General features: G+C 49.6%; 1 protein-coding gene across 1 annotated transcript in view; it reads left to right on the forward strand.

The window, feature by feature from the left end:
* The first annotated feature begins 1,273 nt into the window (after positions 1–1,273).
* SCARA5 (scavenger receptor class A member 5) overlaps positions 1,274–20,663 on the forward strand; it is a 75,788-nt gene continuing 56,398 nt past the window's right edge. Inside the window, exons 1-3 of the mRNA XM_012807710.2 lie at positions 1,274–1,292; positions 1,869–2,036; positions 14,518–14,646. Coding sequence (XP_012663164.2) covers positions 1,274–1,292; positions 1,869–2,036; positions 14,518–14,646 — 316 coding nt within the window. The remainder of the gene's footprint in view (positions 1,293–1,868; positions 2,037–14,517; positions 14,647–20,663) is intronic.

Raw genomic sequence — 20,663 nt, forward strand, 5'->3', positions numbered from 1 at the left:
GTGGGGCCCCACACTTCCACTCTGCAGGGGCAGTGTCCGTCCAGCTCCGTGTGACCTCCGGGCAGCAGTGGCTGTTGTTTTTGGCAGAGAGAGGGTTCTTACAGGCAGGAGAGACACTGGCCTTCTGCTTCACGCCCCCCAAGAGCAAGGCCAGAGGGAGGGTGGTGCTTTCAGTGCTCATGAAATGAGGGAGGGTCCCCTGCAGTTTAGCAGTGAGGAAGCTGCCCAAGGCCCCACCTAGAGGCCCTCTCTGGGTGGAGAGCTTGGGTGGAGGGGTGGGACTGGGAGACCAGCAAACTGGACACCACTGCAACACAGAGGAGCCGGGGCGGGCGGTGTCTGGGCCAGGGAGGAGAGATCTTGGTGGAGCAGCGGACCATTCCCTCTTCTGTCCCTCCCATGGGCTACAAGAAAGGCTTGCAGGGAGCAGGAATGCTGTGACTCGTGTGTGTGTGTGTGTGTGTGTGTGTGTGTGTCCAGAGATAAGAGCAGAAGCCTCCAGCCTGCTGTGGCATTGGAAGGACTGATTAGTCCTGGGCTCGTCTCAGACCCAATGTCAGAGACCTCTGGAGACCAAGTTCAGGCATGATAAAGGGGATTCCCATTTTGTTCTGCTGGGGGGAGCAACCCAGCCAGTCTTTCCCCCCATTATCCCTATTTTTGCAAATTTGAGGACACCTTGTTTCCACCTTGCCTCTGAAGAAAAGCTGAGCTGTGGGGACCCCCAATCAACCACATTGTTCCCCCACTGCCACCCACCAGGTACTGGGTCCTCCCCACCCAGGTCACAGGGCTGACTTTGCTCCATGCGGGGCCTGGAGCTGCATGTCTTGCAGCTTTTGTCTTTCAAAAGATTCATTTTTAAAAAGTGGGTCTTTGGGGTTCAATGTCAAGGTAGTTAAAGAGCATCAGAAGTGACAGTCAAGATAACTATGGCTGGACCCGAGAGGAAAGGAGAGAGTGATTTGTAAAATCACTGGGCAGGAATGTGAGAAAAGCAATAGCAAGTATTTTAATACTTTGCATTTTTGCTTGAAAAATGGACTTTCTGTATTACACAAAGAGTGCAGTGCATCCTGGGAAACCCAGAAAATCTGCAAGCAAAAAGACATAGAAAATCTCCACACTCCCTTCCTGCCGGGCACCTGGATCATCTCGAGTGCAGCCCTTCCGGCCCCTTCACGCACCCACACGTGAGGGACATGCTTGTGTTACAAAGTGTGATTGTATCGAACACTGTTGTGTAAATGAAATACAGGGTTTCGCCAAGTTGATGGACCTGGACCTCTGGGGTGGGTAGACCTGGAGACCCAGTGAGCCAGCCTCAGGGACCATCCAGACACGAGCTGTCCCCTGGGCCTAAGGCTGCCCGGCCTCTTAGTATCTGTGGTCCCCGCAGAGGCTGCCTGCCCCTGCGGTGCCTCCGCGCAGATGAATTCCTGCTGTGGTCCCAGCTGGTGTGGGGGGCAGTTCTGGTCTTCTCAGCTGTGTTGGCTGGTGGTCTCTCCATACCTCTCAACACCCTTGTGGGTCTAGTTTCCTTCCTTTCTAACACAGAACAGAAGCCCAGAGGGCTCTGAAATTGCTCCTAGGCCACCCCTTGGGCCAGCAGGGCAGCCTCCTCCAGATCCCCCCTGGCATCACCCACAGTGGTCCAGCCCCGCTGAGAGTGGCTGAAGGGACTGACAGATCCCATAGTCAGAGAGGTCCGTAAGGGCCTGGCCTTGCAAAGCACTGCAGAAGTGGGGGGCTCCAGGGACCTGGAGGGTGTCCTGGGTCCTGTCGTGAGGAGAGCGTCCCTGAGGTCAGGCTCAGGGTCATGGGGTGAGCGTCTCATTCTATCCATCCATTTCTGTTTTTACCTGTAGTTGACTCTGTCTGTTTTCCCTCTCACCATCTTTGCTGCCGCTGCTGCACCACGGGGCTGAAGAACAGAACTATGTACCTGCACACCGTCAGCGACCGCGACACCGGCTCCATCTTTGAGGAGCCCTTTGACGGCAGGAGCCTGTCCAAGCTGAACCTGTGTGAGGATGGTGAGTGCTTCTGGCTCAGTCTCAAGGTGCAAGATCTAGCCTGGGGTGGGGAAGGAGTGCTGCCCCCCTAACCTTGGCAGTGCTCCAGGGTGCTGGGGACCTCCCTGTCAAATACTGCATATGTTGAACTCCGTGCTTTAAAAGCCCTTTCCTGTGGGTTTGCTCATTCATTCATCTCAGCAAACCTGTACAGTCAGCAAGATGCATACCCATCTTACAGATGGGTAAAGTGTTGAAGCCAAGAAAAGCAGTAAGGATGGTACTCTTGTCAGTTGGAGGTTCCAGCACCACATCTGCTTACCGCAAGGACAGGGAGGCTGGGGTCAGGCAAGTGTAAACCATCAGCCCAGACCCTCCCCCCAGATGAGGAGAGGGGCCACCCTTCACCATCCTCAAGCATCTGTGAGGAGCAAACACCCCTCTCCAAGGTGCTCACATGGGGTGCAAGGACTCGGATAGAGCAAAGGAAGGGGTTCCTCTGCCAGTGCCCCAGAAGGCGCTGCTCCTGATCTGCCACAACTCTAGAGATCTAAGTAAATGGCGCAGCTTCCCCTGAATGAGCCCTGGAGCCCTGCTCCTGCGGCCTGATTGTTGTACACTCTGTAGGTGCCTAATAAATGCTTGCGCCTGGGCAAATACAATCCCTGTTGTAGCACATGTTGGACAGAAGAATCTCGCAGAGACGTTCAGCCAAGTAGAGATGGCTCTTTACTCACCGTTTTCCTTCCAGCACCGTAGTTTCTTTCTCTCCATTCTGCTGGGTGCCTCTTGAAAGGACTCAACGGGCAGTGGCTCCCCCTCTTCTTCCAAGCCTGCCCTTCCTCCCACGAGTGAGCACTGAGTGTAGGCAGGTGAGCTGGGCCAGTCTCAGCAGGCAGAGGCGAGGGGACATCTGGGCTCCTGCCTGCTGATCTAGCTCACCTGCCCTAGAGAACTGCCAGTCGCTGCAGCTCTTGCTCTGGGCTCCCGTCGCCGGGCATATTCTGAGGACCCACAATATGTCAGGTTATGGAAAAAACAGTCTTTTCTCTCAAGGGATTATGATCCCAGTAGAGAGGGCTGGTAGGGAACAACTATCCAAAATATAAAGTAGATTAAGATAGGTGTGAGGATTGCAGAGGGAAGTTAGGCAGGCAGGCAGCTTCCTGGGAAAGCCTTGAAGCCTAAAAGATATCAGAGAAGAGGTGGGAGTTTATTCATTATGTTTATCTTTCATCTTTGTTTCCAGCTTAAGAATATAGGCCGGGCAAGGGCAGGCATCTCGGCTGTGTTCCCTGATGTCGCCTAAGCCCAGCACGCAGTAGGTGCTCCCGTAGGCATTTGTGGAATGAATGAATGAATGAGTGAGTGAACAGAGGGGTCCTTCTAAATCTGATTGCCAAATTCTTATTCCAGAGACCTGAGATATCCAGAGTACAGTGTTGAGATGAAACCAATGACTTGAAAGCATGTAGGTTTCTGCTTTGATTTTTCCCCCCTTTTCCTCCCATTAGAAGAAAGTGATGGGCGGTGCCTGCATCTCAGTGGTTATGGCACCATCCACATACACCCAGGCTGGTGGGTTCAAACCTGGCCCGGGCCAGCTAAACAACAATGACAACTGCAACAAAAAAATAGCCAGGCGTCATGGTGGGCGCCTGTGGTCCCAGCTATTTGGGAGGCTGAGGCAAGAGAATCACTTAAGAGTTGGAGGTTGCTGTGAGCTGTGACACAACAGCGCTGTACCGAGGGCTACATAGTGAGACTCTGTCTCCAAAAAAATAAAGAAGAAAATGATGACCCTGACTTGGGTACTTTCATGGCAGTTTTGATTTTTTACTGAAGGATTTTGCTGCTTTGATCCTCCTTTCTGTAGAGAGAGGGGAAGGCCTGGGCTGGGTGGGGAGGTGTGGAAGGAAGTTGGGGCGCCAGCACCCCTGAACCTGGCTGAGAGGACCTCCAGGTTCCCCCATGAAGGTTCCCTCCTAAATGTGGAGCCAGAGGTGGGAGGTGGGGAAGGGCCGGCCCTAGGCATGTTGGGATGGGGAAGATGAGCTGCAGAAGCATAGCCCAGATTTGCAGGGAGGACTCAGACTTGAGTACAGGTGGGACCTTGAAGATAGCAGGTGGGAACGCAGAGGTCAGCGGTCCTGCCCAGACCTCCCTTTCTGATGGACAAAGGTTCTCCATCTTGGTCTTATCACCATGACTGCTGAGTGCATAGAGTCTGTCTGCAACTCCTGTTTCTGTGCCTTTGTGGCCCCCTCTGGTGCTGTCGAGCTGTTGAGTGTGGTGCTTGTTCATCCTGGCTCGACTGGAACATCCTTGAGGTTGGGAAGGTGTCATGCTCCTCTTTGAATTCTCTGGGGACCTTGCAGGCGGCAGGTGCTCAGGAAGCCTTTGTGATTGCTGGTGACTTGCCAAGGCCACTCAAGCAGTCAGTGGTAGAGCTGGACCTGGCTCTGAGTCTCTTAAACTGGAATGCAGGCTCCTTCCTAGGAAAGGAACTCAGATCCTTCAGCCCCTGCTCCGTGACACCCCTCGAGTTCCCCTGCTCTGCATGTCTTGGCGAGGCCACCTCTGGAACTTGCCACCTTCCTTGAATCTCAGCCATCCTCCTCCTCCTGGGATCCCCCTGCTGTTAATGGAAAAGCCCTGAAGAAGGGCAGGGATCGTCCTCTTCACTAGCTCCCACCTCGGGGCGATGGTGGAGTGTCCATCTGTGGGGCTGGAGCTGCTTGGAAGCACTAATCCCAAATGAGGCCTTGAAGGTTCTTTAGCCGAGCTGCCTCTGACGGGTGCTCACTCTCACGTATGGAGGGCGCCCCTTCACTTTTTTCCTCTCCTTCCTCCTCTCCTCCCATCTTTTCCCTTCTGTGCCTTAGTTTCTCCCATGCAGCGAGGCCTCTCCCATTTGGATCCAAGAGGCCAATGAAGAGGAGGAGGCTTGGCGGGGGGAGTGGGTGGGGTCTGGCTGGGCCAGAGAGAGGTGTCAGTGTCAGAGAAACACTGCAGTCCCGCCCGCCTGCGCAGGGGACCCAGGAGTAATGAGTTTCACATGCTCCTGGCCCTGCAGCCGGGTGCTTGCTGAGCCAGGCCCAGGCTCCCCATTCCTGCGTCCCTTCCCTGTAAAACCACATTATGCTCCTAGGAGAACCCCCATATCTACCTTTCAATCAAATCTCCCCCATTTCTTTGGTGCAGCTGAGGGCTGCTGGCAGAGGCCCAAGGGTAGGCATGATTTCCTGGGAGGGCCTGGCTGAGGCCCCGGGGAGGTCATTGCTCTCTGCAGGTTGGAGAGACTGCACTGGAGTAGAGGAGTGGGGCCGCTAACTCATTCAGGGCTGCAGCCCACTAGGGAAAGCACCTTGAGACAAGTCTGTGGTCACTGGGGTTTTTTCCTGCCCAGTGGGCTGTGTCTCCAGCAGATGGGAGCAGCCTGCTAGGTGGGGAGAGCCTGGATATTCCCTGTATTCGGCCTGGTGCTTTGGGCTGGACTCCACACATCACTCACAGGCTGTGTGACCTTTGCCGCTTAACTCAGGCTCCGTGTGAAGAGCTTCTGTTTCCTCTCTGCTCTCCACTGTGCCTTGTTGGGTTTGGCCACTGGAGTCCTGTTAGGAGATGGGAGGGGGAAAGACAGGGAGGCTGGGGTCATCTGGGGCTGGTCCTGTCCCCCCACCAAAGGACACAGCTCTGCCCAAGCTTCCCTACATGGATTTTCTCCTTCCAGGTTCCTTAACCACTCCCATCCCTGACCCTTTGGGCCTAAAGGTGGTTCCAGCCCAAGGATGTTGCTCTGTCCTGTGGACGTCCCTTTTGATACATATTTATTTGATATTTGATAAAGGACATGTTTAGATGAGCTTTATTAAACCCTGCGAAGTCTCCTAATCTGCGTGGGCCACATGCCAGGGCCTCAGCTTCTCTTATTGTCCTCACCACAAGATGAGAGTAATGTGGGGGGCCGTGGGGGAAGGTGAGTGATGTAACCTGCGTCAAGGGTCTTATACACATTAGACCCTTAATCCACATTCGTGTCCCTCCCTACTTTGGGGAGTCCCCTGCAAATCCTGAGGAAGTGGGAAAGAAGAAAAAGGAGAGATGAGGGGATCAGAAGGAGCTGGTGCTACCCAGGGCCCCCTGGGAAACACCTGAGGCGGGCTCAGGATTGGCTGGTGCGTATAATTTCAGCAGGCTCTGAGGCAGAGGGGCTGTCCCTGGGTGTCTGTACCTGGTCCAGGGGCCTGGAGTGGGAGGTTGGACCCTGGATTGGGTGGTTGGTTTGTGGAGGAAAGGCAGGCCCCCAGGGGAGTCCTTTATGGTGTCTTGGCATTGGCTGGGGGGGGGGGCAGTCTCTCCAGCCAGCAACCCCACATGTCACAGCATCAAATACAGAAGCCAGAAAATGTGCTCATTACAGGGGACATACAGGCAAACCCAGAGGCTTGGTGTGCTATGTAATTAGTCTCATTTACTCACAAATAGCCAGTAGATGTCAGCTGAGCACATGCTGTATGCTAGGACCCAGGGGATATATCTATATTTTTGTTAATAATTTATGGGTGCAATTCTGTCCACGTGATTAGTTGTTAATACACCATTGTTGCCCATGATTTTCCAATAAACCTCTAGATATGATCACTATTGGTAGAACTCCACCATAAAGCAATGATGCATTTTAAACTATTAAGAATAGAGTATGTGGGTGGCGTCTGTGCCTCAAAGGAGTAGGGTGCCGGCCCCATATGCTGGAGGTGGTGGGTTCAAACCTAGCCCCCGCCAAAAAAAAAAAGAATAGAGTATGAATGTCTTACCACAACAGATAAATAAGGGAGGAGATGGTTATGTTAATCAGTTAGATGTAAGCATTCCGCATTGTATATCAAATCAGCACATGGTACCCTATAAATGGGTGTGAAAGGTTCCATCTCCTCTGGCCACGCAGAAGCCCAGTGCCCTTTCCCAGTGCCCTCACTGAACTGCCTGCTCTAAGAACTCAGGTTTGGGATCCAACAGAGCAGAGGCGATTGGTGTTCACTGCACCCCAGGTGGTTCTGGAGATAGGAAAAAACAAATCGAATTTTTTATTCTATTTTCTCATTCAATAATCAATACAGCACGCTCCACCTCTGGTCACTAAATGTATGGGGATTGCTTTCTTTCTAGCAGAAACCAGTTCTGGAGCTGATTCTCCAGTGGATACCAGCTGGGTGTCCTCTGATCCATTTTGCTTCTGACACTGTCTGCCCGAGGCAGCATCAGATGCCACAGGGTGAGGGCTCAGTCCCTCAAGACTGTCCCCCACTTCAGATGACAGTTGCAAGCCTAGGTGTGACCTGTACTTATGACCGACCTGCTATAAATCAGGGTTCCCTCGCCAGCTTCTTGGGTTTGATGAATTTGCCAGAGGGGCTCGTAGTACTCAGGGAAGCACTTTACATGTTTGCAGGTTATTTTAAAAGGTGCAGATGAACCGCCAGATAGCAAGGTGGGGGGAAGGGACACAGAGCTGCCATGTCCCCTCCTAGAAACCACCCTCCAGGAACCTGCATGAGGTCAGGTATTTGGAAGTCTTCCAAACCCAGTCCCCTTGGTTTTTAATGAAAGCTTCATTATGTAGGAACGATTGATTAAATCACTGGCCATTGGTAACAGACTCAACTTTCAGCCCCTGTCTCCTAGTAGAGGTTGGGGAGCGAGGCTGTGTCCCAGCCATCTAATCAGTGTCCAGTCTCCATTCTGAGGCCACGCAGGGAGCTCTAGACAGCAGCCATCTCATTAGTACACAAAAGATACTATTATCATGCTGGAGATTCCAAGAGTTTTAGGAGGTTTTTTGCCAGGATTCAGGCTGAAGGCCAAATGCATATTTTATAATATCACAGTTGTTTAGGACCTCCCAAGCTCCAGTGAGACTGTTTACCTGGGTTGGCTGGGTTTGGTGGCTGTCTTTGGCAGTGTCCTGGCCTCACCTTCCTTCTTTCCTTTCTTGAGGTCCCCATGAAAGCCAGAAAGTTGTGGCCACTTCAAAGAGAGAGGTTATTTAAGGCTGCCTGTTACAATGAACAATGTGGCAGTAACCAGAGTGAGATGAGGAGGCTGACGGGATGAGGTCAGACTTGGGCGGTTTCAATGAAGATCTCTGGAGGGGCTGAGCACCGAGGTCCTTCCCAGCAAAAAAATTCTGTCTCCACCTGCTGTTTATGAGGTTTGGGACCAAAGAGGACAAAAAGAAAATGACCCTTTGCTGTTGTTAAAACTGAAGTGGGTGACAAGGGAATCCTTGCCTCTTTTTTGTGTGTGTGTGTTGTTTAGAGACAGTTTCTTTGGAAATAAATACCCATTTTCATCAGATCCGATTTGTAAGTACTCCTTTTAAATGGGGAGGCAATACATTTAGACAGATAAGTCCCCCAAATGCTCCAAAATTATGATTTAGAAATTAAAATACTAATTTTTCAAGGAAAGGACAAATTGATGAGGATTGTTCAGTGTCTCTCACAGTCAATGCATGACAGAGGCACGCTTTGAATCTACCTCCCTGGAGCCCCAAACGCACACCCTGTGCTCTGTAGAGGTGTGAGGGATGCTATTTGCTTAACACAGGGAACCTGGGCTCCAGAGCTTCAAGGCTACCCACACTGTGGCAATGACCTCGGGAACCGTCTCTATACTCATCCTCAGCTCAGCTCTGTAGGGCTGAGTGGTTTTTATGTAAACTTTCCTGTTCTTTAATCTCTGTTACCAAACACCTCCCCACCCCTAGCATATAGTATTTTAGCAAAAACTCTTTAGGAGTATTTTTTTTTTCCTTCCTGTTGTTAAAAGTAACTCTTCACGGTTTTAACCTCTGGAAATAAAATCATTTGAGACAACCCCATTTTAAATGTGTCCTATTAAAACAAATCAAAGAGTTTCTTCCCCCAATAAATTGAGCTCTTATAAGAGTAAGACTTTTCATTGACTGCCCAAGAATGTGTCTTCACAAATGCTTTACTCCAGAACGGCGACCTCCTTGCTCTAGATGTGTGATTCCATCAGAATGAGGCTGTCCTGGGGCGGGGCTCAGGCCTCCCTCTGCGTGACTACAAAGCTCCGTGTGTGTTTCTGATACCCAGCCAGGACTAAGTTGTTGACTCTGTTCCAGTGAACTGCTCCCACAGTTTACCCACATGGGCCCAAAGTGGCAATCAGCAGCAAGGAAAGCCAAGCTTTTGATTATTTTTTCAGATCAAAATTTCACTTAAAAGAGACATTTTCCCAGCCAACTTGACTTTGTCAATTATTTGCATAAGGCAGATATAAGAGGTAGTTGCAGCAAAAATGAATGCCGTGTATGTGTGTTTGCTCTGACATTTGGTAGGCGCCGTGCTGGCCAGTGGGGAGACACACCCTCTCAGAAGATCTCAGAGACTACGAGGGCAGCCAGAGACAAAAAGAGATAATATAGGTGGAGTACGATGGCTCATGCTTGTAATCCTAGCACTCTGAGAGACTGAGGCAGTGGATTGCTCTAGCTCAGGAGTTCAAGACCAGCCTGAGCAAGAGTGAGACCCTGTCTCTACTAAAAATAGAAAAACAGGTGGTACACACCTGTAGTCCCAGCTACTTGGGAGGCTGAGGCAAGAGGATCACTTGAGCCCAAGAGTTTGAGGTTGCTGTGAGCTATCATGATGTCATGGCACTCTACCCAGGGCGACAGGGTGACAGTGTGAGCCTCTGTCTCAATAAATAAATAAATAAATAAATACACACATAATGAAGATAGTGCTAGAGATGTGTGCAAGGTTCTGCCTTGGTCTTCTGGTGCTACTTAGTTCTCAACACACTTCCTTCTAGAACCTTCTTAATCTTGAATATCTAAAGTTTGGTTTTGCTTCTCTATAAGTGAAATTTCCTTGTTATACATCAACTTTCTTCTTGAAAATTGTCATTGAACTGTGATTCGATTACTTTTATTAAAACCAGTGTTTCCCAGAATGCGGTGTACATTACACAGCCGAGGGGCGCGCTCGAGGACGTTGAGTGATACGTAAGGATAAGCTTGTTTGAGTAGTTAGGCATTTATTTGAATGTGCAATAAGATGATACTAATTTTCCACTTTTGGTGATGAAGTCTCCTTCTTAAGTAAATTTAAGTTTATTTAGGTAAAGTGTTGTCAAATAAATGACAGCCCAGGGACACTCAGCTGTGGCAAGGTTATGCAGGTTGTGTGCAGACGAGGATGGTGAGGATGCAGAAACCACTTGTCTTGCTTGCCACAGTCATCTGGGGATGACTCCATGCTCAGACACTGGCACCCTGGGCTAGCTCTTCAGGTCACTGTGCATTTAATTTTTGGTCTCTATTTATTCTTCGAGAGCCATAGGTTTTACCCTTCTCCAAGTCTCTTAAGTCCCCTGCCTTTGGCTTCCTGATCTTGAGATGCCACCCTCGATTCTGGAGGCCACTACAAGATGGGGAAATCTTTTCTGCGTTTTCCCTAGAGTTTGGGGAGCGTCATTGTTGCTAGTATTGTCACTGTCATCGTTGTTGTTGACCATTTCCCCCATCAATCTGGTATTGTAAGCACCCGTGTCTGTAAACAACAGCTATGTTTAATAACTAACAGCTCTGTCAGGTACCTCCTTCAGAGCTGTTCTCATATGGAGGAAGAAAGTTTTCAAAGTCACAGTTTTCAAATTTATAATTGCTGTAAGTTGGACGATAAAGCTAAAGAAAAAGAAAACGAAGTTTAGTCCATCTAATCAGGCCTGTTAAGCCATACCAACATGCAGACCCGCGCCCACCTCTGGCTGCAGAACTTTGCTGGTGCCACATCTCTCTTGCACACCTGTTTCACACTTCCCTATGTCTTGGCTAACCTCTTATGTGTTTCTTCTTCCGCTTCTAGGGAATCTTTGGACGGGCAGTGCCTGTATCATGATCTCTCATTCAACACATAATTTCTGAGTCTCCAGTACGGAGCAGGCCTGGGAAGTTGGAAGAAGATGACACCAAGTCTCTGCTTTACGCAACTTGTTATCTTTGCATTTCTCAACATCTAGCATAAGTGTATTAGTTATCTACTGCTGCGTAACAAGTTAACCCAAAACTTAGAAGCAGAAAACAAACAGGAATTTATTCCTCACATAGTTTTTGAGGAAGCCATGGGTGTAGAAGGAAAGCCAGGATTTTATTAATTTTTTTATAACTGCAAATTTTGCACACAAATATGTTTTTTTTTGTGTGTGTGTGTATATACATAAATTCTAATCTGGGAGGAAACTGGGAGTAGCTTAGTTAGGTAGCTGTGGCTCAGGGTCCCTCCCAAGGTTGCAGTCAAGATTTTGACCAGGGTGCCATCATCTGAATGCTCCCTGGCATGGCTGTCAGCTGAAAGCCTCAGTGCCTGACCACCTGGGCCTCTCCATGGGTGTTCATGAATGACACAGTAGTTGGCTTCCTCTCTAATGAATATTCTGAGAGGGAGAGGGTGAGCAGGAAGGAAACTGCAGTGTCTTTTGTCTCATCTCTGAAATGACACACTACCACTTGGATTAATCCCATGGCCCATCCCTGGTGCAACGTGGCAGGGGATTCATTACCTGGGGGGCAGGGATTGTGGCAGCATCTTGAAGGCTGCCTACCAGAGTAGTGCAATCAAGGGCGAGTGCTCAATAAATGTCTCTTCTAGTTTGTATCCCTGCAATCCTTAAGGCAAAACCTCTACTTTCATTTTTCATAATCTTTATTTTTTAGAACTATTTTAGGTTCACAGAAAAATTACATGAAAAATACAGAGAGTTTCCATGTACCCCCACCCTGACACACACACAGCCCCTCACTGTCAAGTTTCCCCACCAGAGTGGTACCTTTTTTAGAATCAGAAATAAATTTCTGTTTGTTTTCTGCTTCTAAGTTTTGGGTTAACTTGTTACGCAGCAGTAGATAACTAATACACTTAGGCTAGACGGTGAGAAATGCAAAGATAACAAGCTGTGTAAAGCAGAGACCTGAGTGTCGTCTTCTTCCAACTTCCCAGGCCTGGTCCATACTGGAGACTCAGAAATTAGGTGTTGAATGAGAGATCATGATACAGGCACTGCCTTTCCAATGCTTCCTATGCTGATATACCATTGTCACCCAGAGGCCATCATTTTCATTAGGGTTCATGCTTGGTGTTGTGCATTCTGTGGGTTTGGACAGATGTATAATGACTTGTATCCACCATGACAGCATCACGCATACCAATTTCACTGCCCTAAAAATCCTGTGTGCTCTGCCTGCTCATCTCTCCCTCCTGCCTAAGCCCTGGCAACCTATTTCTGCCATCTCCATAGTTCTGCTTTCCCCCAGAATGTTGTATAGTTGTAATCATATAATATGTAGCCTTTGAGATTGGCTTCTTACATTACATTAAAGGTAATAAAGGTAATACGAATTTAACATTTCTTCATGTCTTGTCTGGGCTTGATAGTCCGTTTATTTTATTTTGTAATTTTTTTAACAAAAAAGGAAGCATATCTTTTGCTCTGGCTTGGCGATTGTATCATTTTGGACTGTTTTTAATCATTCACTAAGCTTAACTCATTCGAGTGGTTTACCCAGCTAACGCACTGCTGCCACTTGGAAAAAAAAAGGCAATAAGTGTGTTTTGGGCAGCCTTAGTAACTCGTCTTTCTCTTAAATTGTCCTCTTTCCTTTGCAATTCCATTCTCTGAGCCTCTTGCCAGACCATTCATGTTCTGCTTGTCTAACCACGTGTGGAAAATCAGTTTGAAACCCTTATTACAGTCGATTTAAAATAGATTTGGTTTGCTGTGTGAAGTAGCCAAGTCTTGCTGAAAGGACTGAGCTGTCTCAGAGGAAGGTCTATGTTCCCTGTGTTGGTTGACTGAGGGGCCTGACTATTAAATAGGAGCCTCAGTTAGAGGGCAAGGGAACTATCTTAATGGCAATAGATGTCATTGCAATGTGGCCCACTCCTACAGTGAGTAGCACCCACATGACGGAGGCAACACTCAAGTTAGCTATTGATGGCTGTGAGATTTTCTTCCTCCTGTTCTGCCATGAGGCTAGTGAGGAAGCAGGACTCAGAGCATGAGAGCCGAACAACCATCAGGAGAATGAAAACTGGGGCTTATGTAACATGGTACAATGGTATTTTCACCATTCTGACTCTTGAAGAGGAAAGACTTTTCTCTGATAAGTTACAGACATCTAGGGCCTTTTACCAGTGAAACTTACATATTTAGGGGCAAAACAGGGTTTTAGATCCTACTGTGTAGTAAGGAATAGAAAGTCCCAGAAAAGAAAATTTAGGGGCTCGGCGCCTATAGCTCAACCGGCTAAGGCGCCAGCCACGTACACCTAAGGTGGCGGGTTCGAATCCCCAGCCCGGACCCGCCAAACAACAATGACGGCTGCAACCAAAAAATAGCCGGGCGTTGTGGCGGGCGCCTGTGGTCCCAGCTACTTGGGAGGCGGAGGCAGGAGACTCGCTTGAGCCCAGGAGTTGGAGGTTGCTGTGAGCTGTGATGCCACGGCACTCTGCCCAGGGGGACAGCTTGAGGCTCTGTCTCAAAAAAAAAAAAAAAAAAAGAAAATTTAGGGTGAGGGGTGGTGCCTGTGGCTCAGTGAGTAGGGCGCAGGCCTCATATACTGAGGGTGGCAGGTTCAAACCCGGCTCCAGCCAAATTGCAACAACAACAAACAAATAGCCAGGTGTTGTGGCGGGCACCTATAGTCCCAGCTATTTAGGAGGCTGAGGCAAGAGAATTGCTTAAGCCCAGGAGTTGGAGGTTGCTGTGAGCTGTGATGCCACAGCACTCTACTGGTGCCACAGCTGCCAACACTTAAAAATGGGGAGATGTTGGCTGTAGTCTCAGCTACTTGGGAGGCTGAGGCCAGAGAATCGCTTAAGCCCAAGGGTTTGAGGTTGCTGTGAGCTGTGAGGCCACAGCAATCTACCCAGGGCAATATAGTGAGACTCTGTTTAAAAAAAAAATGGGGAGATGTCCTGAAATTGTGGATCTGGCAGCCCGGGGTCTTCACTCCTGCACGCAGCCTCCCAGGGAGCTGTCACTTGCCCTCAGTCCCATTGGGCTTCTTCTGCTATTCTCAGAGGAACTGGCTGCTGCAACAATTTGAACTTGAAACTCCGGTTTTAAATTCTCCATGTTCAATGAGTCACATGGGACAGTGAGGCTTCTTAAAGGACACATATCCAAGGCTGTTTCAATGTTTTTGCTGTTTCAAGAAGGTGGCTTGTGTGAGCCCATGAGCCGGACGTGTGTCATCCAGCTTAGCCCTGAGCACAGAGCTGGCAGGGAAGTGAGCGACTGGATATCTTGTGATGCTTCTAGAAAGCTCTAGGTGCTCATGTTATGGCTGTGCAGAGCAGCCATGAGATTCCACACGAGCATCTGTGTGTCAGAGATGAGACCAAAGAGGGAGAAAAGCTCATGGGGTTTTCAAGCATCTTTTTTCCTTCCTCCCCATCCCCTTGCTGTCCAGGTCCAGGCCACAAACGCCGGGCGGGCGGCTGCTGCACCCAGCTGGGCTCCCTGTCGGCCCTGAAGCACGCTGTCCTGGGGTTGTACCTGCTGGTCTTCCTGATTCTCGTGGGCATCTTCATCTTGGCAGGTAAGAGCAGCCTGATTCTGTCCCACCTTTGGGGGTGAGGAGGGGAGATGTAAACCCACACACTGCCCTCATCACCATGGAAACCACGGAGGAAGTGGCTGGCTGGTCTTCAGCAACCCACTTGTCTGTGTGGGGGTGGCTGGCGGTGCTTATAGGAGTCTCTGAGTTCAGCAGCAGTGACCGAGCTGCTCAGAGTGGTTCCTGACTGTTCCTGCATCTTCATGGGACATTGTGTGTCACACTGGGGCTCTCTGGACCTCTGGGGCATGGTTTGCAGTGAGCAGTGGCATGGTCTTAGCTTCTTGTCCTGGGGTGACATGAAAATGGTCAATGAGGCACTTGGAGTTGTGGCAAACCTGCTACCCTATGTCTCCTGCAGGCGGGATGGCTTCGCCCCAGTTCGGCCAGGCTGTCCTCCCCAGTTTCTGTCTGCAACACAGGCAGGTGGTGATGGGCTGAGGCTTGGAGCAGAGTCTCCAGCCAGGGAGGAGAGCTGTCAGGCCGCTAAGGGACCAGATGGGGGTGCTGCGTGGCTTTGAGCTAGATGCTGAGGAGCTGGAGCTGGTAGGGGCAGGTGGCCGTGTGGGTCTCCTCCTGACTCCCACCTGGAGCGCAGGCTGCTCAGTTCCAACCTTTCTCCTATGTGGGCCTTGACAGAGTAAGGTCAAGGGATCAGTTTATTTCAATTGACGCATCTCACATGAGCACCATGCCTGGATTAGGGACCCCACTATATAAGACCTGGAGCTTCTCTGAAGAAGTCTCAGCAGTGTCCTGCAAATAAGCCCCATCTCAGGGAGGGACATGACGGGCTTTGTGGTGGGGTGTGGACATCAGGAGCGTGCATGGGGCAAGTGTGGCTGCTGCACACGCCTAGGAGGGCGGGATGGTGGGCGCAAGGCTGCTGGCCCGGCACAGCTGACCGCAGTGCTGAGGGTGGGGTCCTTCAGTGACCCCTAGGGCGGGAATCTGGATGGTCAAGCCCTAACAGCTGACCTTTTGCTGGAAATCCTGAGGCAATACCCAGGACCTCCCTGGTTTTGACTCCCTTTCCATCTTACAGGACTAGTCACTTGGGTGTTGTAATGGGGTGTTCGATGCTGCCAGCGCCTTTGGGGCAAAGGCCATACGTCGTATGATGTCTGTCCCCCAGCCAGAGACCTGGGGTGGGAGGAGGGCGGCCAACAGCAACAATGAGAGAACCTCATGATTCAACCCGGAGACCGAAAAACAGTGTCCAGCAAGATCTATCATGGGCTAAGCCGGCCAGGGGATGCTTTGAACATGTTCTTGGGCTGCTCAGGGAGAGCTTGGGATCTGGGTTTTGTGGGTTTGGCTGCCAGGACCATAACACATTTTTGGAATGTTTGGAAAGCATTTCAGCGCAGCAGGAAGACCAGAACAGGAACTTTTAGGTGACAGATGCAGAGAAGCTCTGCAGAGCAAGAACTTCGAGGTGACAGATGGGAGGCAGAGGAGGAAGCCCAGGCTGGTGGGGGGGTGCCTGCGACAGGTCCCCAGAGGCCTGGAGGGGCGTCAACTCCTGGGAAAGAGAAGACACGTACAGGGTGACCATTCTCTTCTGGCGTCTGGAGCGCTGCCCTGCAGAAAGGGTGGACATGCCCCGTGTGACGCAGAGTGAAACTAGCATGGACGGGGGGGTGGGAGGGTTTCTAAGGAGGCAGATTCACATCCAAAACAGACCAGAGTTTTCTGACAAGTGGTGGGGGCCAGTGTGACATGGAAGGGCTCGCCCCTGGCTTGGAGATTGAATGGGGTTTATGGTGACATCCTGGAAGCTTCAGAAAGGGGTGTGGGATATGGTTTCTCAATCTAATAAAAATGTCTCCAAGCTTCCTTTGTCATTCTAGGTGGAAACTTCGGAGGTTTTTCAATCACCTTTGAACCTGAAATTTCTGGGTACTACATTGCCTTTATGGAACAAATATTTCAAGTGGATTGAACTTTATCTCTTGGCTCTGGGGTCTAGCCACTGTCACCTCCTTGGGTTCTTACCTGGAAAATCTTGTTGGCCTCTGGGAGAGGTGTGATGAGGGTGGCCAATGAGAGAGTGCAGTCACCAGCTGCTCCTCCCACAGGAGGGGACTTGACAGTTGGAGGCTGAGTCTGGTATTCTTTAAGACTGTCTGATCTCAGTAAGGAGGGTTTTCGGGTGACCTGGTCAAAGAGCTCCAGTGATGCTCCCTGTCAGCAAATACCAAGATAGTGGGGAGAGCCCCAGTTCAGTGGGAACCAGAGCTTGCCTGGCCTTCTGTTGGATCTTGGGACCCTCTCTTGGGCAGAATTCACGCCCATGCTCTGGAGAGGGCCCCTTGCACAGGAGATCTGTTTAAATCCCTCTTTAGGCCGGGTGCAGTGTCTCACACTTGTAATGCTAGCACTCTGCGAGGCTGAGGTGGGAGGGTCCCTTGACCAGCCTGAGCAAGAGTGAGACCCCTTCTCTATTAAAAATAGAAAACTTATCTGGACATTGTGGCATATGCTTGTCGTCCCAGCTACTTAAGGGGCTGAGGCAAAGGCTTGAGCTCTGAAGTTTGAGGTTGCTGTGAGCTATGATGACGCCATGGCACTCTATCCCAGGTGACAGAGCAAGACTGTCTCAAAAACAGAACAAAACAAGGCCAAGTGTGGTGGCTCACACCTGTAACTCTAGCACTATGGGAGGCTGAGGAGGGTGGATCACCTGAGTTCAGGAATTCCAGACCAGCTTAAACAAAAGCAAGACCCCCAGCTCTACTAAAAATAGAAAACTAGCTGGGGGTTGTGGCAGGCACCTGTAGTCCCAGCTACCCAGGAACCTGAGGCAAGGGGATTTCCTAAGCCCAAGAGTTTGAGGTTGCTGTCAGCTAGGACACCACAGCACTCTACCCAGGGAGACAGAGTGAGACTTTGCCTCAAACAAAACAAAACACCACTCTTCAACCTCAGAACCTCCTTATCAACACGAATCTCATGCATCTTGCAACTGAATGACAAAATTATCCTCTGCAACCAAGTGCCATAACTAAATACCCAATTGGCAAGTTCTCATTGGAGTGTAAATGCTTATTGTCACTGTTTTCCAATATTATGAAAATTCTAATCTAATTACATTACACTATTACTCGTCTAAGCCCCACATGGGACTTCTCTCAATTCATCTCCCTGCCCAAATATTCCAACTAAAAGGCAAATGCTATACTTTGTGTTTATGCATCACCCCAGCTTCCCCTGTCAGAAGGTTAGTCCAGGCACTGTCCAAATCATTCCCTCAGCTACACCCTCGGCCCACCATCTAGCCCTGCGCTTCTGACCAGCATCCTCCTGGGAACTTTCTTCCAATGTCTCTGTGCCACCACTGGGTCCTCACCCCTCAGTGACAGGCTCTCATCAGCCCCCAGGAGGCTGTGACATGTTTTGTTTATTACCTGGGCCATTAGCTCCTATTATGTTTTCATTCTGTTCCTGACTATTTTCTGGACTGTACAGACCCCTGGGTTTCAGTTCAGGAACTAGAGGATTGAGATCAGATGCCGTGTGGTCGGGAGGTCCTCAGTCTAGCACGTCTCTGAGCTTCTCTGGGATGGCGTTACAGGTCCAGAGAGAGTTCAGTCTGACCCGTGACTTTTCTGGGACATTGCTGCAATGACAAAAAGTGGTCCTCAGGAACCATCTCTTCTTCCCCTTTCTTGTTACAAATCTATTGACGAATTTGAGTTCCCACTGTGGAAAGGAACAGCAGAAAGTGGAAGCAAATATCTGGGGTTTTAATGTGGGGAAACTATGGCATCACAGCAGTGTAGACCAAGGATGCTGGACCGGGAGGGTTCCTGATAAAAGACAGGCTCGTCACAACTTTCTTAGCAGCAGCACTGGGTCATTGCCATGATCATCATCCTTAGCAAGCATTTAACTTGTGCACGAGTGTTTGGTGGGTGCAGGACAGAGGACAAACCCTGGCAATAAACAGTCATGAGATGTGGTCCCACACTGGAAAGATTTATAAACACACACACACACATTGGGGCAACAAAATACAGCTTCTACTATGTGACCAGTTACACAAAGGAGAGCCTCATACCCGAGGGCTCGCCTGGTCAGGGAAGGCCTCAGCCTAGGGAGACTTGTCCACATGGGTTTCAGCTGAGCACCCCTCTTTTTGTTGAATTTGTTTCAAGCAGACCTGTCCTTGGGCTCCATAGAGAGCACTGTGCCCAGAACCCACCTGCATTAACCTGTGGATTAGTGATTCCATGAAGCATCTCGGGAATAAAAGCATGATGCCAACAGCTCTTTTTAGGACACTCTGTCAGAAACAGCGCCATGAAATTTTATCTTTTGCTTATTGCAAGGATGTAGTTGAGGATGGTGTGTATCACATAATGCCAGCTTCAGAGGACCCAGGCAGAAATCATCTGCTGTCTTAGTCTTAGAAGGAAGGATCTTTTCTTTCCTTGAGGAAATTGTTTTAGCCTTACAGACACTGTGAATCTGAAAGTCATTAAAATCACTTTCTAGGAGGTAATTGGCACAAACTATAAGCTGTCAACCTGCTTTACAATGTGTGAATTTAAGAGGTAATTGAAAGAGACGCCTGGGGAGTACTCAAGTAGCTCAGTAGGCAGGGCTGGACCACACACACTGAGGGTCAGGTAAACAACAACAACAACAAATAGCTGGGTATTGTGGCAGGTGCCTCTAGTCCCAGCTACTTGGGAGGCTGAGGCAAGAGAAGCCCAAGAGTTTGAGGTTGCTGTGAGCTGTGATGCCATGACACTCTACCGAGGGCAACATAGTGAGACTCTGTCTCAAAAAATAAATAAATAAATAAAATAAAATAAAATAAAATGGAAGCCTGGAGACAGATGTGTGGTCCTCTCAAGTACATAGACTTTTTTTTTTGCAGTATTTTGGCCAGGGCTGGGCTTGAACACACCACCTCCGGCATACAGGATCAGGGCCCTACTCCTTTGAGCCATAGGTGCCGCCCCAAGTACATAGACTTTTATACAAAGTGTTTTCCTGGTAGTCTCACTCCTGGCTCCATCCACTGTCTCTGTGCTTTTTCTTCCTTTATCTTATTCTTACTTTTTCTCTTAGTGTATTTTATGCACCCGGGTAAACTACCTTAATTGTTTTTGGAACAAAGAAGGGGGTGTTTTGCATGGTTTTGTCTTTTGGAGGAAGTTCTCTAGAGGCTGAGACTGGAGGATCCCTTGAGCCCACGAGTTTGAGGCTGCAGTGAGCTATGACTGCATCACTGCACTCCAGCCTGGGCAACGGAGCAAGACTCTGTCTCTTAAAAAAAAAAAAAATTGCCAGGCTGGGTGCAGTGGCTCACACCTATAATTCCAGCACTCTGGGAGGCTGAGGCAGGTGGATTGCCCTGAGCTCACCGGTTCGAGAGCAGCCTGAGCAAGAGCGAGACCCTATCTCTAAAAATAGCTGGGTGTTGTGGTGGGCACCTGTAGTCCCATCTACTTGGGATGCTGAGGCAAGAGGATCGTTTGAGCCCAAGAATTTGAGGTTGCTGTGAGCTATGACACCATCACACTCTAGTGGGGGTGACAAGATGAGACTCTGTCTGTAAAAAAGAAAAATGGCCTGTTCTATTTGATTCGTCAAGTGCACGATGTTTTCTGGTACATGAATGAGTGACAGAGACAAGAAAGCCTGGAAAATATTTATGGAAAAAGGTGATTATTTCACTTTTAACTAAGTATGTAAATGACATGAATATGGAATCGCCCCCCAGGGACATTGGCAGGAGAAGCAGCAGGTGTGTAATTGATTATATAAATGCACACACCTCGTGGTATAGGTGCATACTGTACTGACTTTATAGCATTTAGAAAGACCATTAAGGCTCGGCGCCTGTGGCTCAAGTGGCTAAGGCGCCAGCCACGTACACTCAAGGTGGTGGGTTCGAATCCAGCCCAGGCCCGCCAAACAACAATGACGGCTGCAACCAAAAAATAGCCGGGCGTTGTGGCGGGCGCCTGTGGTCCCAGCTACTT

The sequence above is a fragment of the Otolemur garnettii genome, unplaced genomic scaffold (genome assembly GCF_000181295.1).
Source record: "Otolemur garnettii isolate 467f Iridium unplaced genomic scaffold, OtoGar3 scaffold00074, whole genome shotgun sequence".
NCBI lineage: Eukaryota > Metazoa > Chordata > Mammalia > Primates > Galagidae > Otolemur > Otolemur garnettii.